The following is a 25,544-nucleotide window of genomic DNA, read 5'->3' as shown; positions in this document are numbered from 1 at the left end:
ACTGAAAAAAAAATTGTGCAGACTGAAAAGCACTACATCAGCTATATCAGAATTAAACTTAGTAGAAGTTATGTCAGTCTTTCAGGAGTTACAGAATTCTAGAATAAAAGTTCTAAATGTAACCTAAGGTACACTGCTGCGATGTACAGATGCTCAATGCTCATTTTGTGCTATTTTCCCCATCTCATTATACAGTGAAGAGGGACCTTTGCTTAAAATTGAGTAAAACTCTTTAGAGTTCCATAGTAGAAAGAACATACTGGACTGTTACTTTACCTGTTATGGAAGACAGAAAAGCATATAAAGAAAAAAAAGAACATTATGGGAAACATAGTAACACAGAAACATTATGGGATCATCATGGATCAGGGATGATGCAATGAAGCTAAGAATAGAATTGTGCCTCAATTCCTGTTCAGACAGTTTAAAGTAATTGGAAAACAAAAATTCAAAATTATTACTGATGCCGTTTTCTCTGCATTTTCACATTGGGACCAACATGCAGCTTTTTCAAAACTAACAACATTAATTTCCTAAATTGAAGTCTCTTCAGAGTGTACTTTGAATCAATTTTGAACATTATGTTAGGAGTCCCAGATATTTGAAATAAACTGATGTGAAAACCAGTCCACTATTCTCCCCTGTATTTCAACTGTGTCAAACACCCTTATCTCACTAAGTACTCTGAAAATTCACATGGTGCTTTTGTACTAGGTGTATACTAAAGAAATGTCAGAGAAATCAGTGTCTTAATACAGCATTCAGGCCACTGAGCTGGAGAGGGGAGGACATCGAAATACTGAAAAGCAGAGTGCGGAGTCCACCCTGTATAAAGGAGGTAAAGTCTCATGAACAGATAAAACATGGTTCATTAAAGGTTTAACAGGGCATCTTCATTCCAAGATGTTTAAAAACAGTTTTCTGCATATTTCTGCAGTCTTTTACCACAACTAGTTTTCTAAAAATATAGAAGAAACCTAAAATATGTTTTCAGGACAGAAACTTCCCTTCCAACCTTACCCCTTCCGTGATTTCTGACATTTTTGATGAGCAAATGAACACAAGGAGTAGGCTGCCACTGTCTACAACTTTACTCGCCTAAATCTGGACACAAAATTAGCATCAGGTTTCATGTATGTTTGGTCACAAATCTTGAAATTGCATCCTTAAGTAACAATCTGATCTCTAGAGACAGTTGCCTTCCAACAAAGTCAGGTATTTTTGGTTATTTCAACTTGTCCCACCACAGCTTCTTTTCTTCTGATCTGCCCCATCTCTGCCTTCTCTATATCCTTGTCCACTTCTGTTACTTTTCCTGTTTGGTTGGGTTTTGTGTTTTGTTTTTGAAAAGATATATAAATTCCTGCTCTACACTGTATCACATGAAGTATGAATAGAGCCTGACAGCAGATGAGGCTGTGTATGAACACCAGCAGGAACTCCTAAAATCTAGACATATTCTGAAGAAATTTATTATCCACTTTCTATTTTAAAAGAAGTAAGATTGAAAGTGACTACCCTTCCTTAAGCAGCTCATGTTGTACATCTAGTTGAATTACCACTGCTTGCAAAATAAAAATCTGAAAGCAATTTGTAAAAGAAGCCTGTGTTTTTCTATGTATGCATGTATGATTTGGTTGAATTCTATCATAAAACACTGACACATAAATCTTGCTTCTTAGAGTGCTTTCAGATATCCTTAACAGCTGTCACTGTTACCCACAACAGCTCATAGTTCTGTGTAAAGTCATAAATAACTTTCTGCTGACTAATGGCATGCGTCCCAAAGTCCAGAAACCTTTGCCATAAACTGCAACCACCCACACTGTTATGCTCAATTTAAGAAAGTTTAGGAACTATTCACACTTGCTGAAAGCTGTTGGCATGCAATATACTGAATAACCTACTGCCTGTAAGCCAGATTTAATTCTTGAACTAAGTAGATACTTGAGTAACAACAGGATTGTATGAAGAGCAGAAGAAATGCCTATAACTTTTAAAGAATTTTTCTTGAGAAGAAAAATCAAATCACTGCTCTATGCATAGGGCCTTTTTTAAGCAATTGTAGTAATCCACCAAGCTAAATTTTCAACCTCTTAATAATGTATTACAAAATGAAAAACAGAGATAATTTTTGACGGTTCACAGGATTTATAACTCTAACCAAGCATGCAAAGGAGCAAATAAAAACAAAGAAATTTTGTTTGTCTAAGAAGAGCTCCCATTCCTTTTATTGCTTTTGATTCTTCAAAACCAAAGTCCCTGTCTCAAAGATACTACAGCTTCGGTTACAGCATTAAGAGATTCAGACACATTTCTACTATGTAAAGCAATACATTCCAAGTATGTGCCACATAATTCATTACTTATTTCTCTTTTAGAAAATTAAAATGCAGCCTATTTGAATTTGGCATCTTCCAAAATACAACAAAAGCTTAACTACAATTTAGTATCTATTTCCTTTCTAAAAGGTTAGAATAATTGGAATAACCTTCCTTCCTAACTTAGACCTTATAAAGACTTCTGAATATCCAGAAATTTTATATGAGGTAAGTTGGACTTAACCAAAGACTTCACCTTTCATTACAAAGTCTGCATTCCTCATATTTTTGGATCATCACAGCTACCTTACAGATGTAGGAGTTAGAGAAATATTTGACCTCAAGAGAATAAAATTACAATTTTACTTTGTCAAAAACCAGTATAGTTATCAGGCATAAATGCTTACTTCAGCTTTGCATCATGCAAATCAGTTTTATCTCGGGTTTAGAAAGGCACCAGTTCATTACTTTTAATCTGCAATCAAGATGCAAATTTGTTACTTTTAATCTGTAATCAAGCACTGACAGAAGAAATCAAATCTGAGGGAAACCTTCATCTACCCTGTCCTATGAGGCTGTTTACCTCACTCTGACACTAATGATATAATCTACTCTTCTCCCACAGCATTTACATGGAGGGCATACTGGCAAACTGGTGCTCATCAAGGACACACTTTTCTCCTCAGGAAGAAACATTTTTGCAAAATAGATAAACCACACTGATTTGTAATACTCACTTCTTTACCGGCAACAACTCATCTGGCCTTTTGATGGTACTGTCTGTTTTTGTATCAGTGTCATAAAACCTTTGCACATCTCTTCCAGTTCGCAGTGGTGGGCCTAACTTGTCCATCTTACTATCAAAATATATAAAGGGGTGCTCATAAAGATAGCGCTATATTGCTATTCAAGTTATGCAAAAAAAGAAATTAAAAATACTCACAATTCAACAGTTATATTACCAAAGAAATCCCATTGACTTAAAAATAAAAAAGAGTACAAATCAGACTTTAATTATCCAGCAAACAAAAGGGTTTCCTATTGCTTTGATGAGGAATGGATTTCATAGACATTGGATTAGTCTCCAATATATTATTTAAAATTCTTTTTCCAACAAAACACTAATGCCAGTTATTCTCAAACTCTGCACAATTTATTCACATTTGGTTTCTTTAAAGAACAGCTTCCATGATATGATACAGCTTTCCAGCTTTCACACAACACATCTAAAAAAGGGGGCTCATAATTACAAGTCACAATAAATTTAAACATTAGAAATATTTAAGAGATGTATAAGTGCAACTCTAGAACTAGCAAGAAGAAAAAATTCCTTTTTCTTTTTTTTTTAATTTGTAATAAGAATAGAAGACAGCCTGAAAGAAACCCAGCTTTGTTTTAACAACAAAAACCTATCAAAATAGATAATACTATATACACAGCCAATAATTTAATACTTATTTTTAGTATTATGGATAACATTTCCAAGCCAAAAAGAATAAATCAAAAATCAAATTTTCAAAACATTTTTAAAGAAAGGCAATCAACAAAATAATAAAAAAAATCCCTCACATCATCATAAGGAAAACTTTTAGCTTTTCAGAAATCGCAACTTAGATTGGAAAATCAGATCTTCAAGTTAAGTTCTGCATTTTTATCATCTAATCATCATAAAGTAAAACCTACAAATAGCATCCCAAATAGATGCTGTAGTTCAAACTAATTAACTCCTGTTTGACCCAATATATACTCTCTACATACTCCCAAGAAACTGAGAAGCGAGACTGAGGTCTTTGCCACTGTAAGACACATACTCCAACCTAACAGGATTTTCTTAGCTATTTTTGAACTTTAACAAATTATCATCATAATCTGTGAACTCCAGCATTACAAAGCATTACAGTATTCTTTCACACCTTAACAAAACCAAAAAACCAAAGGTGACAGCGCTTTCACATTCTGATAAAAAAAAATGTGATTACAAGAATTTTTGAAATGCAAAGATCTTGAAGACAACTACTTACATATCTTGATTTCATTAAACAAAATCCTGTAAGTTACGGTCTTCATAAAAGGAACAAACCGTTTTAAAAAGATAATGCTTTTAAAGGTTACAAATGCTTTATGGCAAACATGTAAGTGGAATTTAAAATTTATAGTTATTGATTTGGTGTGCTGCTCATATTGTATTTCAGCTGTAAGACAGTAGTGGATGTATCACTAGCAGACATGATTCCCAGGAGGGAAACATTAACATTAAAATGTAGGTTTCATCCCCAAAATAAAACAAAAATTAAACATTAATTTCTAAGGGTTCATTTGCCATATTAAAAAAATATAATTTCTAAGTCTCATTAAAAAAACCCAAACAAACATACCTGTTCACAAATGAAACATGTACAGACAATCTGTACACACAAAAGATCCCCGTCTGGCCACAAACGGTGTCCGGTTCTGATGGACAAAACAGTTTGCATGTGGGTGTGGGGTTCACCTGTTTGCTTATCCTTAGGTTAGGAAGAACCTACCCAAGTTGATCTCCTGAACATCTGATTACTTCTGACAGCCATATACCTCATGAAATGTAAGACACCACTAACCTGTATACTGTAAAAAAATGCATGTCAAACTTTGCTTCATAACACGATATCAAATTATAAGCCTAATGACAGATAACTTATATAGAATTAATTTTCCTTTTTTCAGTTCTTCAAGATCAAAAGGATAAAAATCTATTTTCATCCAAATGAAAGAAGATTTTCCTACCGACTACAATAGTCATATGCAACTCCTCACTCACTTCTGTATGACCCTGAAATGATGCCCTTATGCAACACTTTCATTCATACTGGAAGGACTGTCTGTGTCCTTTCTCTGTCCAAGCAGAAAAAGAAAACTCACAGCAGAACTCAGCTGACACATCCTGATCTACTCACACAAAGCCTGACTGGCACTAGCACAGCTTATGTTGATGATACTGTGCTGTGTTCTCTCAGTAGTTCTTCACTTGGGGAGCAGAATGGGAGAATTCAATTTTTTTTTAAAAAAAGGACAGTGCACAGTGAAAATAGCTTACAATAACTGAGGTCGTAAGTTAGGGTTTCACTCCTGCCTGTACACAGTAACAGTGCCAGCTGCTGCTGCGATGCTGCACACGAAGTTTACAGGCAGGGATTCAAAGCTAGGGCTCTACTCCCACCCGTATACAGTAAAAGTGCCTGCTGCTGCTGCTGCGGTGCCGCACAGGAGCTTTACAGGCAGGGATTCAAAGGTAGGGCTCCACCCCTGGCGTGCACAGTAGAAGCGCCTGCTGCTGCGATGCTGCAATCGAGGTTTACAGGCGAGGATTCATAGTTAGGGTTCCACCCCGGGCCGTACACAGAAAAAGTGCCTGCTGCTGCTGCTGCTGCTGCGGTGCCGCACACGAGCTTTACAGGCCATGGATGGGCAATTCCCAGCTCCCTCCCTGGACCGAGCTCTCCCGGCCCGGCCCGCGCTGCGCCAGCGCCACCTGGCGGGCGCGGGCGGCACTGCGCGCTCAGCACAGCGCCCCCTGCGGCCGCTCCACGCGTCCCGGCACGAACAGCGACCGCGGCCCCACAGAACGCAGCGGTGTCTTCATCACCGGTACACAGAATTCATCCTTGATATTGCACAGTAGAATTGCAATTCTACTGTTAAGCCCCTCTTCTACTACGTCTCTGGGAAAATCCAGAATTGCAAGAATCTGGGCAAAGATGGAAGGTTACACACTGAAGTAATACCTCAAAACCCACCAAAGTTACAGCTTCCCTTACTGCAAACTGCAGGAACTTGTCTCTTATACAGCAAAACCTGAAATTTAACCTGGTCAAAATAACGTGTGTAGGCTCTTTAATGTTTGTCAAGGAGAAAAGAAAAAGTGATTGATTAACATTCCATTTAAAAGATTGCCTTTAAAAATAACCCCACACAACACTGCTCAGCAAATTGTTTCACTATCAATTCAGAAGAGCACAACATCTTATCCTCCAGCATAAGCTCTGTCTGATTTCAGTGTAACAGAATCCCAAATCTCACACTAAGGCTTCATTCTACTGGTTAAATCACAAATGTAGTAAAAGAAATAGATCTTGTTTAATCCTACTGAAGGGCAATGTTAAAAGTTCTTCTATTTTAGAAAGTAATTCCAGCTGCACTTATCTATAGGCTAAACTGTAAGATGTTTTAGTGTTTAAAATCTGCCACTGCAGTATTAATTACTTTCACTCTCATGCAGGACATTGACTGTCAGTGTCTCTATCCCTGCTTTGGTAAAGTTCTGTAGGTATTTCAAGAGAACCATATGTATTTCCCCTTCATGCCCCAATACTGAGGCAGAAGTTGAGATGATTAAGGTCAAAATTGTCACCAGTGACCAATTCAACAAATCTAACTTTTCCATGATGTAACTGGCTCCTACAACTCTTTGCTTCAATATAACTTCTGACAAATTTTTCCCCAGAAGTGAATACAATGAAGCTAAAAAAAGAAATGCCAGGTCATAGATGCAACACTTAGGAACCAGGCACATGTAACAGCCCCCTGTGGAAGGTTGGTTAGTACAAGCAGCAAATGCCAGAAGGGCGAGTTGGAAAACAGAAGACAATAAGTTTTTCAGAAGGGCTGCAGGCAGAAACACACTCATCACACCCATATTCTTTAAATGTGGAAATTGTGTAGGCAATTGAGGTTATAAGCCAAGCTAACACTTACTGTCTTTCAGCAGAGATCATTATCTGAGAGCTGTGCCAGCCAGAAGCCATTTATCTGTGCTTAGCAGAATGCATAAACAGGGAGAACCTGGGTAAACACCTCCCCAGCTGCCATTTGGCTTCATCATGTCACAGATTCTTCTCCAAGCAACAGTGGAGAAAATGGAAGACTACTGAAAACAAAGTCCAGTAGGCAAATGTGGAAAATTGCCAGACTTATTATGTCAAGATACAGAGATGCTGTGAGTTTCTGGGGAATTCATAAGGCTGAGCAAAACTGTGAGCTGAGTCACTTGCTAATCTTGCACTGGGCTGGAGCAAGGCTTAACAACTGAATGATGCCTGGGGTGAGGCAGAGGTCTCAGCCCAGTGGTGTATCAGGGAAGCACAGGAGTGCTCCCAGACCTCAGCATTAGCCTCACTCCACCTTAGCCATCCACAACCAGCCTCTGTCACAAATCTGCTCCTTTGGGAAGATGATGTGAGATGGTAACATGCTGACAGGAGTAATGTCAGGCGGTCTTCACTGCTCCCTCACCTGGGTGGAGGATGATGCTGAATTATTAGGGATCTGTGCTGCCTTTGTTACAACCAATTCAGCCAAAAGTATCCAAAGATAATTAATACATTGGAAAAATGCACCCAGCAATATGAAAATGAGAAAAAAGCTGCTTCTCCACCAACTAGGATCACAGTAATTGGGTAAGCAATTATATTTGACTACAGTAATATCTCCACTTTTCCAAAAAGTCTAAAATTGGTATTTTAAATCCTCCATTTTTAGAGTATGAGAACATGACCTTACTTCATAGACAATGGCCTTGCTTCTCTCTCCCCTCCCCAAAGCAGGGATGACTCTTTGGTAAGATTTGTGCCTCTGGCTGCATCAACGGTATAGCTGGGAACAGTTATACAACATTTTGGAGATCTACTTCATTTATCACCAGCAATCTAACAAGAGTCAATGATCTGCTGCTTCAATAAGCTACATTATTTGTGAATCTGGAATTGTATAAGTTCTTATTGAACATAACTAGCCACAGTGCCTAACTGGTTACAATCAGAAATGAAGCCACGCTGCACTCAGCCCCTCTGATCTCTGAGGAATAGATGGAACACAAGGGTGTTTATTTTCTACCAAATTTCATATGCTTATTGCAACACAACTGACTGGTAAAATTACATAGAACTTCCTTGTTAACAAGTGAAGATCAAAATTGCTGCATCCTCACTGACAAATACAGACTTCAATTAGGAACGTTCAACAGGAAAAAACCTTTCCCAGACAACTGGATTACACCACTGGATTCAGAAACATGCCTTCAAATTATTTCAGCTGACTTTTTTTACTGTGGTTTGCAGACCTGCTTGTTTGCCACTCATCAGTAGGTGCTAATTCAACTTCTAAAAAATGGAGAAATAAAGAAAATCACTGAGCAAGGGGCTGGGATTTTCTGACAGTCACAGCATAGATGCCTACAAATGGTAGTGAAGCTGACCAAAGACTAGTGAGACACCAGGAGAGGGGGGAAATAAAAAAAGAAAGATATCTGTCAACCTTATGAACTCTACTTGTGACCTGTGTCTGAAAGAGTGATCATGAGTAGACAGAGCAGGGAAGGACAGAATTGAATCCTGATCCAACAGGGCATTAGGAGGGAAGCATGACAGAGTTGTAAATTCATATTCATGCATAACCTGTGAAATTTAAGAGTGATAAATTAAAAATCTCTAGTTTTATGTAATTGCTGTCCAACCCCACGAGTTTTCAAAATGTCCTTTTTCTTCCTCATGAGCTTAAGACACTGGTTTTCTTCACATTATACTGTCTTCATCAATTGGATACTCATTTTTATAGAAATAAATCTTTTTCAATCACCAATGTTATAATTGCAACCACTTTTATGTTTTGTGTTTTCAGTCCTCCTTGGTGCTCCTCAACAATTTCTCTTCAATCCCCTCCACAGATTTCTCTATGAGATTCTGTGAAATGTCTACCCCTCCAGCAAAGCATGAGTCACAGCCTTGATCACAACAGCACTTACACTGAACAATAATAATCTCCATGTAGCACTCCTTGCTGCTGTAAGTGCACTGGTTTTCTCTTATGTGTGCTCACTAATTTGTTGCCTCTTAGGAAAGGGAAAAGAGAAAGCCTCCATCCTTTTGTGCTAAGAGAGAAGATCCTGTCACAATTGCCTTCTAGTCTATGGCAGGAACCTCTTTCTTGTATTTCCATGCAGTGTAGGAAATTATGCCTAATATTTTCTCCTTTTTTAAGACCCTTCACTTTTACCAACAAAAAGTTCATTTTTCCAATCACCTCCACCTATTCTTTCATTTTTAGTATATTTTATTTTTATCGCTTGACCACCTTTGTTGTTAAATCAACTTGATAAAACCTTTGCCTTCTCCAATGTTCCTTAAACATTAGCTGTATTTACAGATAAAGAATAAATGCAAAACACTGTACTTCCAAAGCTCATAGGAAAAAAATAAAAAGTAAGTGAACCAAACCATAAAGATTTCTAAAACTAGAACAACATAAACATGAAATAAAGGACAAATGACAACACTAGATGGAACTCACCCTGCCTGTGGGTTCACCGCTCCCGGTGAGTTTTTATGACCTGGTGATAATGTCTGAATTTTGCTCCCACTGGATCCAGATGAAGACAGTGCTTTACTTGAAGAGACACCTTACAGTTGAAAAGCAAGCACAAAAATATAAGAAAATGTAAGATTTTGCCGCTGAAATGATACAATTTATTAAAAAACATTTTAATTGCAAAATTCCTAACAAGAGTTTTAGAAATACAGAGGTGTGAGTCAGTATCAAGATAATACAAAAAGAAAATGTTTCATGAAATGTATAGAAAATAGGTAATTGAGATATAGTATTTTATTCTAAGAAAAGATACTGTATCACAATTACTTTGCTCGGGGAAAAAAGGGGGAAGAAAAGTCCAAGTATGTACAAACAGAACATGCTTGATATGTGATATCTGAAACCCAAATTAGACTGCTGTTTGCATCATTCTAATATACATGCCTTGACTATGTATTTTCACCAATTTATGATCATATTCAGCAGACAAATCAGTTACAGAATTAAGCATGAGAGAGATCAGTTTTTGATACAATCATGCATTACTACCCCAAAAGATTTTTCATACTCAATTCAGAAAAAAAAAAAAGACCTGGTATATAAACCAGAATCCTAAGTGCTCAAGAGTCTTTTTAGACAAATGACAATCAATGCCCCTTCCAAATTTATTTTAAATGAGATTTTACAGACCACTATATCAAATAAACAATCAATTTTTACTGCATAGTTTGAGAATTATTATTTAGAAAAGACATGGAACAATTCATAACATCCATTTCATCCATTTCATACCTACAACAGTTTTGCTAACACCACTTGGCTGTGGTAAGCGTGACGATGGTGATGGTGTTGATCCTACAGAAGGCATCTTCTTAACTGGAGCAGGTTTGTACTGTAACAAAATACAACCTAGAAATTTAAGCAATTAAATCAAGCTATCTCTATAACACAACAGGTAGTTCTTTCAGGTACTGTGGGAGAACAGAGGATGATTTCCTACCAGGTAACCTGTTTCTGGTATGGGAACATGCAAACGGTTTCTGATAGTCTGTTTTCTAATACCTACAGATGATACTAGCAGGAAACATTCCCTAACTTAGTGGCTTTGTTAAGATTAAAAGTATCATCTCATTGCAAATTAATTAATTAATTAATAAAAAGCAAAGCGAATACTCCAAGGTAGAATTATTTTTGTCTTTCAAAAATCCAAATCTTACTTTCACCTGTGTGGTCTGGACCAGTCCCTGCACTAATTCAAAATACTGTGTAATACATGTGAATCCCTCTAAAGCCTCTAATTAACCACTATACTGCTGTCAGTCGTCCTGCAGTCAGGTACCTTTGTCTGCCCCTTAAGCAAGTCTTCAACTGAATTTAGAAACTAGCACAACAGAAATTCAATTTCCTTTACAAAAACTGCATCTCTCTTTCCTCCTGCTATCTTTACTTGACATTTGAACATTTCTCAATTACATTTATGACTGGTTTTCATTTTGCAACTGCTGCCATCTGACTTATGGATCTCTGCAGTTTAAGAAAGCAAAAGCCTCATTCATGCTTAGTGTCTAATTTCAGAGAGTGCAAATAATAAAATTACAGAATGAAATAGTTCATTCTTTTTAAAAGCAGCACACTATTTAACCAGCTTAATTTGCTATTGAATGCAAGTTACAAGCTAAGAAAAGTGTTTCAGCTCACCTGAGTTCGAGCAGGAAGCTTCCCTTTGGTATCAGCTCCCAATTTCCCCTTATTGGTAATACGTGCAGCTTGCTCCTTACAGAAATTGATGTGCCTGTCAGCTGCATTTTCATTAAATCTCCTCTGACAGTATGGACACTGAATGTAATCTTAAAAACACAGAAATATAACATTAATAATCTGTTTTAAAAATGACAGTGTTTTAAAGTCTTTTAAAGACCAGACTCCTCTCCAGGGGAAATGATAGCTTTTTGAATCTGAAAATGAAATACAGATTGCTAAGTAAAAGCATATTCTGATTTGATGGATAAGAGTAGCTGAGGATTAGAAATAACCTAAGCAAAATCAGAAACACTTTAAGTGATGCTATTGTGCAGAGAAGGTAGCCAAAGAGGTAAAGGGACATGGCACAGAGATCAGCTGGAAGGAAATAGAGAAGAAGCTAAACAAACAAGCAATCAAAACTTTAAAGAAATTATTAACAGTTCTGTTTGTTCAAGATACAGGAATACATTAAAACCTTTCCCACACAAGCAGCAAAAGACAACAAATCTGTTTTTTCTGACAAACTTGAAACAACTGAGAAATACCAACTGCAATACTGGAAGTGATCATTATAAAAAAATTAGAAATTTAACAAATAAAGAGAATCAGAAGAAAATCAGCCAAAATAAGGAGCTAACTCTAGAGAGATGCAAAAGAAAGTAACCGGTGGCCGTGTTACTTCTGCAAGATTAATTGAGTCACATTGCAAACAGCATTACACACATGAATCTCACTCTCATTGGGGATAAAACAGAAAGAGCTACAGAAATGCTTAATATATTAAAAGATACATAATCTGTACACTGGAAATACACACCTTAAAATACAGTGCCCTTGGAAAATGATATGTTTGGACTACAGTTTCAGACAACTGTGTATTTCAGTGCCCAGAGATATAAATGCTGTATGCTTAGATTAGACCATTCAAAACCATGCAAGCATCACAAAAGGTTGACACCAGCAAAGCAGGGTAAATTAATGTGTTTCTAGGTCATTTTAGAAATGTATTGAAGAAAATGAGATGAAATCCAACAGTCACTGCCTCCAAAATTACAATATAGATATCATAAAATCTAAAATAAGTTTTGGATTAAACGTTACTAGTCCAAATGCAGAGCAGGCTTAAATACTTGTTCCTTTAATATTTATAAACAGTTTTGAGTAAGTTAAATGATGTAATGGCCACCAAACCATGGACTGTGACCCAAGAAGTGTGAGCTAAGGACAGAGGAAGAACACAGAGAAGTGACAGCATGGGAATCTCATGGGGTAACAACAATAATTTTTTATTTATTTATTTTACATATATTCTGCTACTGTCAGAACACTTGAACATCAACTATACCTTAGGAGACAAAAAATCCAGAAACAGAACTGTAATAGATATGTAGTTAAACCAAAATTATTCAAAAGAAACAAAAAAAAAAGGAAAAAATAAAAATAAAGCAGCTGTGAAAGCCCTTAGATAATATGCCATTATTGGCTAATGCACAGCTCAATTTCCGCAGAAATCTTTCAAAGCCCACAAATGTATTAGACTAGAGAGGATGAATGTATACTTTCAGGAATTAGGAATTCTATCATCCTTTTGTAAAAACATAGTGCCAGTCAGACACTTTGCTCTCTGAAAGTACTGCTCATACTGTCCAGAAGAACCTTTACCAGAATGTAAGCTTTATAAAACAAAAATTAATCAAAATAAGAGAGCAGTACACATACAGTCAAGTTCAGGGTGACTTAAGGTCCTTCTTAACCTGAGGCCATTCTGCACTTTCTCAGAAAAAGTGGAAGAGGAGATGAAAGATGCAGCAATACTTGCCAGCTCAGAGCAGTTAAGTAGAAAGTATGAATATGAGACTCTTTCCATTAAAAGGAAAAAGACTTGCTGCTTATTAGAAACAAGTGTGCCCAAGGCAGAGCTGAGTAGGAGAGGAGGGATACACATGGTATGTTCACATGGTATGTTCCCACTCTCCTACATGATAAGTAGAAAAGGAGCATCAGTAGCTGCTCCTGCTCTGTTTGTAAGAAGAATATGCACTGATCATTTTGTGCATGGTCTCTTCATTCCTGGTTTCCTCTTCCTAAGTCTAGCCCACTGCAGTGGATTGAAGCAAGGAGACTAACAACTACAACTAGACAGATTATAGATATGCTTTATAGATTATTAATGATTCTTTCCATGATCAAGCCTTGTGATTCTCATCCAGAAGTATTTCCAATTGGCTTTAAGATGGCTTTACTTTTTAAAATTAGTTATATGGTTTTTCAGGATTGTGAGTACAGAGTGATGAATAATACATCCTCTTAGAATGAATGCATCATTACAATCCTAATGCTGGACTAACACATCTTCTGCAAAGAAACAGGGTAGGGAACACTTCATATCCTCACTTGACCACAGAGATAGGCAGAAGCAAACACATGTTTTTTTTCCAATCCTGCTGGAAATAGCCATTCAGCTAATCAAATGGTTTAGCTCTTAGGACAAGAGGAAGAAATCTATTCTTCAGCCTATTATCATATCCCAGAAGTTAAATGAAAGGTGTATTTCCTTCTCATTCACATCAAACTGCTTGAACACTTTACCCAGGCTCAGTTCAAAGATAGCAAGGGCAGGACAGTCCTTGGGTAACTCCACACATCTCACATAGCAAAAACACAAGAAGCTTTAAGGAATACACTGCATACATTAAACTAAATGTGAATTCAGCAAGAAATGGCAGAGATTACATTTGAAAAACACAAAAGTGCATTCCCACAATGTAGATATGTTGTGGGTGTCAGTTAATCAAAAGGGCAATCTGCTACTGCTGTGAGCACAAACAAGGTATTAAACAATTTGTCCAGCCTATGGTGTACAAGACAGTAGCAAGCTGCAAATTTGCCCCAGCTATCTTTCCACACGTTAAAAACAAAGTCATGGGCTTTGAAATCTACACAGGGTGTGAGCCAGCCAGACCCAAAGTCACAATCCAGCATCTGCACAGGGATAGTAAGTCATTTTCAAGAACCTGTGAATGTTGCATTCCAACAAATTTGTTTTCAATTCAAACTTCTTCACATTAACTTAAAAATCTCTAAGGAACTTGACTGTTTTACATACCGGGGTCATATGATGGTGGAGGTGGTGGAGGGAGTTTTCCACCGTCTTTGAGATTGAGTCCTTTGGCTGCTCGTATAGTTGCTATAAATTCCTCATGCTTTCGTCTCCAGTTAGAAGGTTTTTTGGGTGGTTCTGGCTAAGAGGCAAAAAATAAAAGCTTTCTCTATTTGAAGCTTTTACTTGAAGCTAAGTATGCACCTTATTTTAGCATATAACATCATAGTTAAGATTTCTTCCAAATCTTAGTTGATCTAATTAACACGAACTGCCAGCAGAAATAAGTCTTACTAAAATGCATACATAGTATGCCTAAAATGCTCATATTCAGAGTAAATTATAACATACCCGTGGCTTAAGAGGTTTTACTGTGGGAATGTCAGTTCCTTCTGCTCTCTGTCGGCTGGAATCGAATGTCTTCCTTTTCTTGGCAGAAGTTTTTTGGCAAATGGGTCCATGCTTTTTCTGTAAGCAGAAGCGAAATAAAAGGAGAATACAGAAATTAGTTTTGAAAACAGAACTTATTAACAAATTATTTCCCTCTTTCTTGATAAAAATATTAGCAAAAAATCCCCAACTCTTGATGAATAAGCTCAGACTGTTTTCCCTCAAACATTTATGCCAGCCACTACCTTTAAAACAGAACTACAGGAATTCACAGATGTATATAGAGAGTCACAAAACCACACAGGATAATGAAGAAATGTTGAAGGCATCTACATTTGCTCCTTACACATAAAAAACTGATGATAGGTAGGCAGCTTTTGGTGGCCATTTGAGTGGCAAAACAAATCACAGGTGTCTGAAATTCATATTCACATTTAAGGACGGACTGATTTCTATTAGCAATGGAGATGACAGCCATGGAAATGGCAAACAAAACACTTCATTTACTAGCTGAGACTTAAAACTACAGAAGACAAGGATTGATTCTGTAATCCTAGAAAAGATGCTTTCAGAGGCATGTATTTCAGAAAATGATGGGATCTTAAAAGAAAATTAAACCCCTTCTAAGGAGCTTCAAACCTGAGCCAACTGGAATCAGTAATTACTTGGGAGGGGAAAAAACACAAAACCCCTACCAAAACAAAGCACCTAGATCCATTTTATTTAGCTATAGTAAGCCCTGCTTAACTTTCATATCAACTTATCAAATCTAAAAGACAACAGGGCTCACACCACTTACCAGCGCTGCTGGAAAGAAAGTTCTTCCACAAATCTTACATGGCAACAGATCTCCAGTTTGCACTGCAACCTCACCTTAAAAATAAAACATACTTCTTTAAGAAAATTTGATTAATGACTAAACATTATTTCAAAACATGCTAACCTCACATACACTTAGCCATAATAACATTTGTTACTGTAACACTATACATCCTTTGATTTGTGCAGAGGCTATGCAGATGAGAAAGGCAAAAATTATATCAAAGTCTTTAGGTACTTTTGGAAGGTGTCAGGCCCAGCAACACGTTACCAGCAATTCTGTTTACTTATAATACATAACTCCCCTCTCTTAAAAGGATGCATATCAATATGGAACTAAAAAATCCCTTGTAAGTCCCAATGACAGCTCAAATACACATCAAGAATAAAGCTGGTTAGTGGGTATTTCTGTGCCTTTGGAAAAGATCAAATTTAGTATCAAATACAGAAAGGACACATTCCATTATTTATTTTGCTCTACTAAGACAAACTATTCCACTTTCCCTGGTAAAGAAAACAGTCCTGATGCTGTTTTTACTATATATTTTATTCAGATTATTACTGATGGTTTACAGAAGTATTTCTGATGCTGCTATTCAAGCATTGGTAACAAAAATGTAAACAGCACATCTGACATACAGCAGATCCACAGAACCAGACAAAAGACCAACAAGTCTAAGTATCAAGACCTGTGCAAGCAAATATATTTACATGGCATGCATTATGCAACAGAGTTGTGGCAGAGACAAAAAACTGCAGGGCTTCCCAATAAAAGGCATCTATTATATCTAGTAGTATACCAGAGGAATACAGGGATGTTTTTATATCATGTATACACCAAGAAAGAAACAGTAAATTTGGATTATGTTTGAGATGTACTAGTAGCTTTCTCTGTACTCAATCTGACCATGGCAGACAATGAAACTGCCTCTATTAACACCACAGTAAAATAAAACCACTGCAAATTGACTTGTATTTTAGGTGAAGCAGCATCTTAAACTAACAAAGCTATTAACATAGCAATGTTCAATCATTTCATCAGCTTTTGTTCCCAGCTTCCCAGTACAAAACTGTTTTCCATCTAAACATACACACTTGCTATCTAAGTGTATGACCAGTCCTAAAAAGTGAATCATTTAATTAAATACTTCAAAGCAAACATTCAGGCAGCCATGTTTCCCATGGAAAATATTTTGCCCAAATGCAAAGATTAAAACTGAGTGAGTTCTGTATTACCAGTAAGCAATTATTGTCTATTTCTCATTTTTTCAATTCCTTAAAGTAAATTCACTCCCAGTAACTAACTGTATGCAATGTAATAGTTGTAGGAACATACTACAGAGCACAATGCATTTTAATAATCATAAATCACATGAAAAATGCAGTTTAAAACATTTAGTCCATACCTTTAATTAATTTATATACCTTTTCCATGTAGATATGAATACAACTATCCTTACCACAGCACAGCAGGACTGCACTGACAGTAACCAAGTTCTTCAAATGGAAACCATAATCAAGTTTCCTTTTGTGCCATCTAAATATCTGCGCATTTAGATGCACACAAGTACGAGAAGTAGGAAAAAAGCAAAACAGGCAGATGAATCTTGGTTTTTTTTCTATTTATGTATTTGAAGTGTACTTGAATGCGATAAGGATTTACTAGGAACTTGTTTTTTAACTGTATTTTTTCAAACTCTTTTTTAAAAAATCACATCTGAAATTTTTTCCATAGGTCTGTTTTCTTAAATCCACAAGCCTGAGCTCATTAACATTGGTACAAAGCTTAGATGGCTGGGAACCTGCCCTCACCACTGATCTGAATGAAGGGTAAGCAGCAATGATTTTAACCTTTTCTCAATTAGTTCACTCAAAAATACAAAATATGCACAGATTTGTTTATTTTATTACTTCATTCTTCAGACTCCCTAGCACTCTTAATAATGATAACCTACATCACTGCAAACTCACTTTTGCTAAAGAGTTCAACTTTTTTTTATGACATCATTCTGATACAGCCCTCAACTTTGCAGAAATGAGTGGGAGAGGCATTTTCCAAAAATATGAAGTGACACTGTTTGTGTCTTCAATAAATTAGCTGAAATAAATCAGAATTAGTGGTCTTGACACAAGGTATACAGTATGTGATTAAGAATTTGGCTGAGAAGAGAATTCTTTCAAATATCTGCCTTTGTAAAAGAAGCTACATATCACACAGTTTTCTTCTGTGTTGTAGAATTTGAGCTGGTGTTTAAATTCCACATGAAAAGAGGCAGACTTGAGAGCTGCTGACCTGAATGAGCAGTATTTACATATGACATACCAGAGCACAAGGAATGCCAATTACCACTTTGTGCAGCTGCAGTTACAGAGCTGGATTTCCTCACAGCATTCCCACCTTCCCCTGGTGCTGGCAGGTAATCACATCTGCCTAGAGCTATTTCTACTGCCAACACCTCCCATGTAACACAAATCACTGACCCAAAGCATATAAGGAAGTTCTTTTTAAAAAATGAAAGTTCCTGAAGTTTTGTTGAAAATGGAAAGCCAAGTGTCTTTTGTGAAGGGGCACACTCACCCCTTCAGCTTAACTCCTCTGTGAATTTCCTCACTTTCAAAGCAAAAACACCCCAAAACCAAATAAATCAAAACCACAAAACCTTAACATTTCTTTTTAGGAGTCCATGAGTCTTCCCTTACAGAAGGGTTAGCAATGTTATCCACATGAAATTTGATAACTTAAAATTAAGGCATGGGAATAAAATTTTGAAAGTAGTAATTGAGTTAATTTTGGCTTTGTTTTATTTTTTACAAAAAGACATTAATGTGTGATATCTACCGCAATTTTTTTTCCTGAAAAAGTTAACTGAAATAGTTTTCAATCTGGGATGCACTGCAGAGAGGAGGTTAAGGAAAAAAAAAAAGGAACACTCAAATCAAGAATCAGAAAGAGGATATGCTTGAGAAATTGGTCTTGAGAATAGAAACTGGTAGTAATATAGTGTCATGGCAATTTTCTTCAGTCTCTTTAAATTTAGCAACAATGCAAGACTTTTAAAAATAATTTTATTTATACAGCAGCTACACTTCTTTTCCTTTTTACCAACTTTAATATTGCTAATCACCAGCAGTTGAGATGCTTGTATTAAACATGAATGAATCTAGTTAACTTGAAGAAGGACTGAAATATTTATTAGTGTTTATCTAATCAAAACGCACCTCGAGAAAAGATAAATATGATCAAAATTGTTATGTGAATACCACAGAATACTGAGATAAGGTCACAAGATGCTGAGCTTTACATCCTATTCTACTGCCTTCCTGAGACCAGGTCTCAGACAAAACCACAATGCACAACCTACTATGATGCTTAACCAGACTGGAAGCTCATTAGCAGGACTACAATAATCTTATCATTCATGTTTGTAAACTGCCCCTGTCAGGGCTCCTCCTCCTCCAGCTCTACTTCCAAATCACAGGGTTGGCAGCTACACAAGTTACTGCACACAACCCTTCTGAGTATGGCTACAGTCTAGTTGCCTGTACTTTCTGATCTTGAAGTTAAGAGTTCAGTTGTAAAGTCTGGGTGGACCACTAAGTCTGACAGCACAGCTATACAGTCTCCAGATGTATCATAGTACTTTCAGTATTATAGATAAGCTTAGACTTCTTTGAAACCTATATTTCAAGAGAACAACTTCATTCTTTCTCTTCTCTCATATTCAAATAGCACAATTGATTAACAGCAGAAAGGGCAAGCTGCCAGTTCTATTTATCTTTCTCAGTACAATGTGGGGACCCATCAATACATACAAGTTTGATCTGACACAGTTACAGCCATAGCTGTCACAGTCACTTGTTCTTGCTGTCATGCTTACAGATAAACCAGTTGTGTAAATAGACTTCACACCTAGTGGGAGCAGAAGCCTCCAGTATTGCTGAATAACTGAAATTTTGTGACACTTTTCTCATCTGGAGAGCTCTATATACCCAAATATGTGGTTAAACTTAGATACAATTTGCAGAAAACAAGGCTGCACCTTGTAACAGTATTTCATCAGGTTGTAAAATCTGACTGCCCATCAAAACCTTTTATTTATGGACAGCAGTGATAGTAGTAAACTATTTAGGCCAGACAACAGCGATAATCAGAATCATCAAGCCTCTCTGAATTCAAACATGCAGAAAAAGCCTGGTACAATTCCCTGCCTTGGGACTACTTGAAACCAACAAGTAATCTGCAAGTTTGAAAGTCATCACTTGAAGAGTACTTGCCAAATTATTCCACTAAACTGTATTTATTGCTTTTAGCATAACTCCATTCTCACCTCCAAAGGCAAGGTATTTGTCACTTAAGAGTACCACATATTTATAGTACAATAAAAAATGCTGTTCATTCCCCACATTAGTTAGAATCTGCATCAGCAAGCCACAGCATCTGCTTCTCTGAGGACTGCCCAGTCTCTAACATATGTCCAACAATCAATAACAACTAGGTTATATTTTTTAATCAACACACTAACTAATCATAGCCTAACCAATGGCAAATACTACAAGCAAGAGCCACCTAAAAATTAAACTAATGCAGTGACACAGGTAGGGAACACTTCACAGAATCATAGAATGGTTTGGGTTGGAAGGGGACCTTGAAGATCATCTAGGTCCAACTCCCCTCCTGTGGGAAGGAACACCTCCAACTAGATCAGGCTGCACAGACCCTTGAACATTCCTTTAAATGAGAGCATTAATTTTTTTAATTCATAGCATTAATTTTTTAAAAGCAGTTTTGAAGAGAATTAAATAACATAATGGAAATATGAATGTACCAAAGTAGGAAAAAAGTATTCAAATTATGATCAAAGTTTTGCAAATTTGCATTATTTTTGCCAAAATGAATTTTGAAATGAAAATGCAAGTAAGGTAAATACACTGACTGTAATTCTTAACAACAGACAGTACTTGCTATACCTTGGTCAAGTCTGCTTGATAAATGATACTGTGCATGTTTTATCCCACCAAGCACATCCTTTCTCACCTGTGCTATTCTGCAGTTTGCAGAAAAGACAGAGGAAGAGGAAATCATAGTAAGTCCTGCTTCTTAGTATTCAACCATCCATATACTTTGAAATTTTTAAGCAGCTAAGTTTTGACAATTGTCTAACAAACAGCAAATCAATCTACTTTTATCTATCTACTCCCAATTTTATAGGAAAGCCTCATGAATTCTCCTGTACTCCTGCATTGACAATCTTGTATAAACCTGTCACTTCTGTTTCCAAAAGATAACACCTTAGCACTGTAGCATCCATTCCCTCAAGCTGAAAAGACTTTCATAGTACCTCTGCACATTTTTGTACCAGCTTTTCAGTCTGACAATGAAAATGCATTATATTTCAAAAACCCTGTTATTGCACTGAACATGAATGAGTCTGATGATGGCAAATTTCGTTTGCATTTCTTGAAAATAACACATCAAGGTGAGACCCATTGCCTCAAAGTGACAGCCTGGAGGAGGATTCTGTATAGGTGTTTTTGGTGACTGAGAAATGAGTTCCATGCAGTCAAGAATGATTGTAACAGCAGCACACACAACTCACATCATAGTGAGTTTACTATACCTTTTACTGTAACTGTCTGTCCTTCTTTGCTTCCTTCCTCATATGAAGTGTAACTTTTAATGTGAAAATGTGCCACTCACATTATACATCCTTAAAAATAACCAGCTCTCTCTATGGCTGTTTCTCATGAGACTCTTGCAAGCAGATCCCTGAAGTCACAGACTGCATTCCTGAACTCTGGGGCTGAGATCTATTTACCCAGCTCCCTCCTCTCAGGATCCTGAATTCAACCATCCTACAGTCACTGCAGGAAAGGCTGCCCCTGACCTTTACATCTCACATGTCTGTGCTTATGAAGTACTGCAGCACTGCCTCCCCTTGCCAGCTCCTTGATCACCTGGGTCAGGAGTTTGCCATCAATGCATACCAGAAGCCTCCTAGCTGCTTGCACCTTACTGATTTGTCCCTCCAGCAGATTAAAAGTCTCTTCAGAGGTTAAAGTCTCTCATGAGGACCAAGGCCTGTGAATACACTGACCTCTCCAATTATGAGGGAGACTTCATCTTTTTCCTGATCAAGTGGCTTTTAGCAGACAGCCACAATAGCTGTTCCCACACTGGTCTGCCTGCTAACCCTGATTCATACTCCCCAGGTGGTTCTACAGCAAAGCTCCATTGCATTCTCACTGCTCTCCCACGTAAAGGGCAACTTGCCCCCATGCTGTCCAGCTGGTTCTTCCTGAAGAGCCTGTAGTCATCCACCACAGCAGTCCTGTGTAGGTCTGTGAGCTGTCCTACCACCTACACATGATCCCAAACAGATCCTAGCCCTGCAACAGAGAGCAGACCTCTGACTGCTCCCATTTGTTCCCACACTGAGGGTTAATGTGCAGGCATTCTAGAGAGTAACTCAGTCGTGACGGTCACCCAGAAAAATCTATGAAACCTTCCCCTGCAAAGCCTACAGAAATGCAACTCAACCAAAATGGTGAACAGGAAGTACAATTTGACAGATCTGAATTCCAGATAAAGCTTGTTAATAGAAAGCCAGATGATGCAAGATCAACTAGAAGCACTAGAAAGCATAGGACCTGTAAAACCTATGTAAATGTTACACAGTTCTGCTCTGGCTTCATAAACACACTGTTCTCCTGTATTAGGCTACAGGCACTGGGATGATGTGAGGGCAGTCAGGCAAACACTTGCCTTCTCACACCAGCCTTAAACCAAGACTGTCTTGCCATAGTGATCCCCAAAGCAAATCTGGGCTCATGCACTCTACAAGAAGTGTAATTGGACAGAGCAATCCATACCTAAGTCTGCTTGCTTATCAGAATCTTAATTGGCAAAATATGATGTGTTAAAAAAAAACCTGATAATAAACTTAATTTATAATATATTGATTCCTAGTTTGCCCCTCCCTCAGGATTTCTTTAGAAAGCAAGCCCACTCCTCATCTGCTCCAGTCAAGTGCTTACCACAGTCCTGAAACAGGTTTCAATGAGATGCAACACCTGCCTTTGATGACAGTCACACCGTGTTGTGTGCAGGTAAAACATGTTCATCTTTCCACTATATTCAAACAACTGACGTCAATTAGTAGATCAATCTAGCTACTGCAATTTAAGTTAAAAATGCAAGAAATCTAAAAAAAAACTATAGAAAAGGGCATAAAATCTATTACTTCTAAGAAACTGAAGAAACTAATCTGAAACATTCCAATTCCTGTCTACACACATTCCTGTCTACTACCTCTCCATTAAAAGGTGAAACATATTCTGGTAGTGCACTTCTCCATATTGTATCAGCCTAAACTAGCTTTTGGGATTTTTCCTTAAGTAAAATAACCATTAATTTAAAAAGTAAAAACATTATGGCCTTAAAAAGAGTAAAATAAATTGACCAGTTATAGAGTGCTCAATGTCAAATTCAGATCACTTAACGGAGGTTCGAGTATGCCCAGTGAAGCATCAGTTCAGTGCAGACACATTTATCTTTGTGTTTAAATGGCTACCAGAGACAAATAACTTATTTTAAAAACTTACTAAAAATTATGTACATTAATATCAGTTTTGCATTTCAATCTTTAATAGTTTCCAAGTTGCTGATTTAAGAACAGTGCACAATAAAACAAATTCTTTTTTGTGTTGGATAAAAGATACACCTATTAAAAAAAATAAAAGCTGAAGCCTGAAGTCAAATGGAGCTAAAGAAAATGGCCACCAAAGCAAGGAAGCTGCTGCATGGATCCAGTGATGCAAGACAAAGATCAACTCTAAAAGGAAAAGAACACTCACATTAATATTATTTTTAAAACCTAATAATTTTCTATACTATTAAGGAAAAAAATAAGATTGGGCATTCAGAAATTCTGACAAAGCAAGAATAAGCACTTGCTCTCACGAGTCACATTACTAACATAAAACCCAAAGGGGGGGATCTTGTGCTGTTAGGGGTGGAGCAGGGCATCTCAGACATTCCCCATGCCAGGGACAACTGGCAGCACAGACCCCAGCTCTCAGCAGCAGATGCAGTACAGAGAGACCTCGAGGACACGCCCAGACTGCTCAGGGCGTAGTCCCTAGGCTGACCAGCAAGGGAAAGCTCTAGGTTTGACACTGCAGGCTATTTCCTAAGGCAGCAGCCAGCCAGCCCCTCCCAACCACAACCAGCCTTCCCTGGCTGCTCGAGCTGGGGCTGGGCAAGCGCTGCTATCACCTACCACAGAGAGCTGGGCTTCTGCCCTCGGACACAGCTGCCCTCTGCCCCTTACTCCCTCTGCCCTCAGACACAGCAGCCCTGCTGCCCCTCTGCCCCTTACTCCTTCTGCCCTCAGACACAGCAGCTCCTCTGCCCCTTATTCCCTCTGCCCTCAGACACAGCAGCTCCTCTGCCCCTTACTCCTTCTGCCCTCAGACAGAGCTGCCCCTCTGCCCCTTATTCCTCCTGCCCCTTATTCCTTAGGCTGGGATGGGCTGTGAACAAGTGTGGGAAGCGGCATTTAGCCGGCTCAAGCAGCTGTCGTCGGCATCCTCCCAGAAAAAACAACAGACTGGAGAGAAGCCGATCAAACACCACCGTTGGACTGCTCTGGCTTAAATGAAGTCAGGAATTCAGTGCTTGGTTCCATCTCGCTCAAGCAAAGCAGAGAGCAACAAACAAGCCAGTGTGACAGCTTTCTTTCTCACATCCAGCTGTGAAAGCAACAAGAACATGTTAATCCATCAAAAACGGCCCTGAGATTCACCACATGGTGAACTACTCATGAACGGATTTTTAAGCTCACCTTAGAGATCACTAGATGGTCAGACAGAGCCAGTCTGTGGCTCTATTTTCATCAGTAAATTAAATGAATATTAAAAACCAGCCAAGCAGCATGCAAGCTGCAAAGTAACAAATGTTGAGATAGTGACTTTAGACTTAATATCAGATTTGTCATCTCTAATGACTAGTATGCACTCATTACTTTTACAAACCTTTAAAAGTACAAAGTTGACTCAATCTAGTACTACAACAATACTGATAAAAAATAACCTAATAGAGCAACAGCCTTAAAGGAGCAACAAAAGTAAACTTTAGAAGGAACTTTAAAGTGACATAGAAACATACTTTGCCATCTCACAGAACATTTAAACTTGCACAGAGTGAGAAAATGCAACTGTGACACTGAAAATATTATTTAGCTTTTTAAATGTCATTAATGCAGCTCCACATGCCAACCATTACACATTCATCTCTCCACTTTTTGGAAAGATCATTATAAACTGGGTAGAGCTCTTCCTTATTAATAGCATGCTTATATAAACCGAAGTAAAACAGATCTCTCATCTATAATGCTGATCCTCAGCAAAGGGAAAGCACCAGCACCTTTCTGAGGCTGGGAAGTCCAGGACAAGCATCTTGAGCCTGAGGGTGTCTGTCCCCATCACAGACTCACCAAGAGACTGCTGCCAACAAAGTCCTGCCCTTCCCCACGACCACGACCCTCGCAGGCACAGCTGCCAAGCTCCTACTGCCCCAGCCAGCTCTGACATGACATTACTAAGCACTAACATAATGAGGCAGCAGGCCGAGCCAGATTTCAGAAGCTGCCCATACTTCTATGGCAGATGGGTATGACTGTGCAATTGCACATCCAAATACAAATTTAATCCAAGATGGCAGACAGCAACACTCTTCTGAGTTGCCAGTGGAGCAATGACTGAATAAAAGTGCAATATCCAATGAAATAATTTATTATTATTGTTATTGGCTTTGCTTACATTTCTTCTGTCCT

General features: G+C 37.8%; 1 protein-coding gene across 1 annotated transcript in view; it reads right to left on the bottom strand.

Annotated features, from left to right (window-relative positions):
• The window catches only part of ZC2HC1A (zinc finger C2HC-type containing 1A), a 45,927-nt gene that overhangs the window by 7,684 nt on the left and 12,699 nt on the right, over positions 1-25,544 (bottom strand). The window contains exons 3-8 of the mRNA XM_058025898.1: positions 15,692-15,765; positions 14,854-14,970; positions 14,509-14,644; positions 11,358-11,506; positions 10,452-10,551; positions 9,642-9,750 (exon numbers count right to left, since the gene is read on the bottom strand). Of these exons, the coding sequence (XP_057881881.1) occupies positions 9,642-9,750; positions 10,452-10,551; positions 11,358-11,506; positions 14,509-14,644; positions 14,854-14,970; positions 15,692-15,765 (685 nt within the window). The remainder of the gene's footprint in view (positions 1-9,641; positions 9,751-10,451; positions 10,552-11,357; positions 11,507-14,508; positions 14,645-14,853; positions 14,971-15,691; positions 15,766-25,544) is intronic.

Source organism: Melospiza georgiana, chromosome 1 (genome assembly GCF_028018845.1).
Source record: "Melospiza georgiana isolate bMelGeo1 chromosome 1, bMelGeo1.pri, whole genome shotgun sequence".
Taxonomy (NCBI): Eukaryota; Metazoa; Chordata; class Aves; order Passeriformes; family Passerellidae; genus Melospiza; species Melospiza georgiana.
Note: the sequence above shows the minus strand (reverse complement) of the source record. Positions and strands in the feature narration are given on the sequence as shown.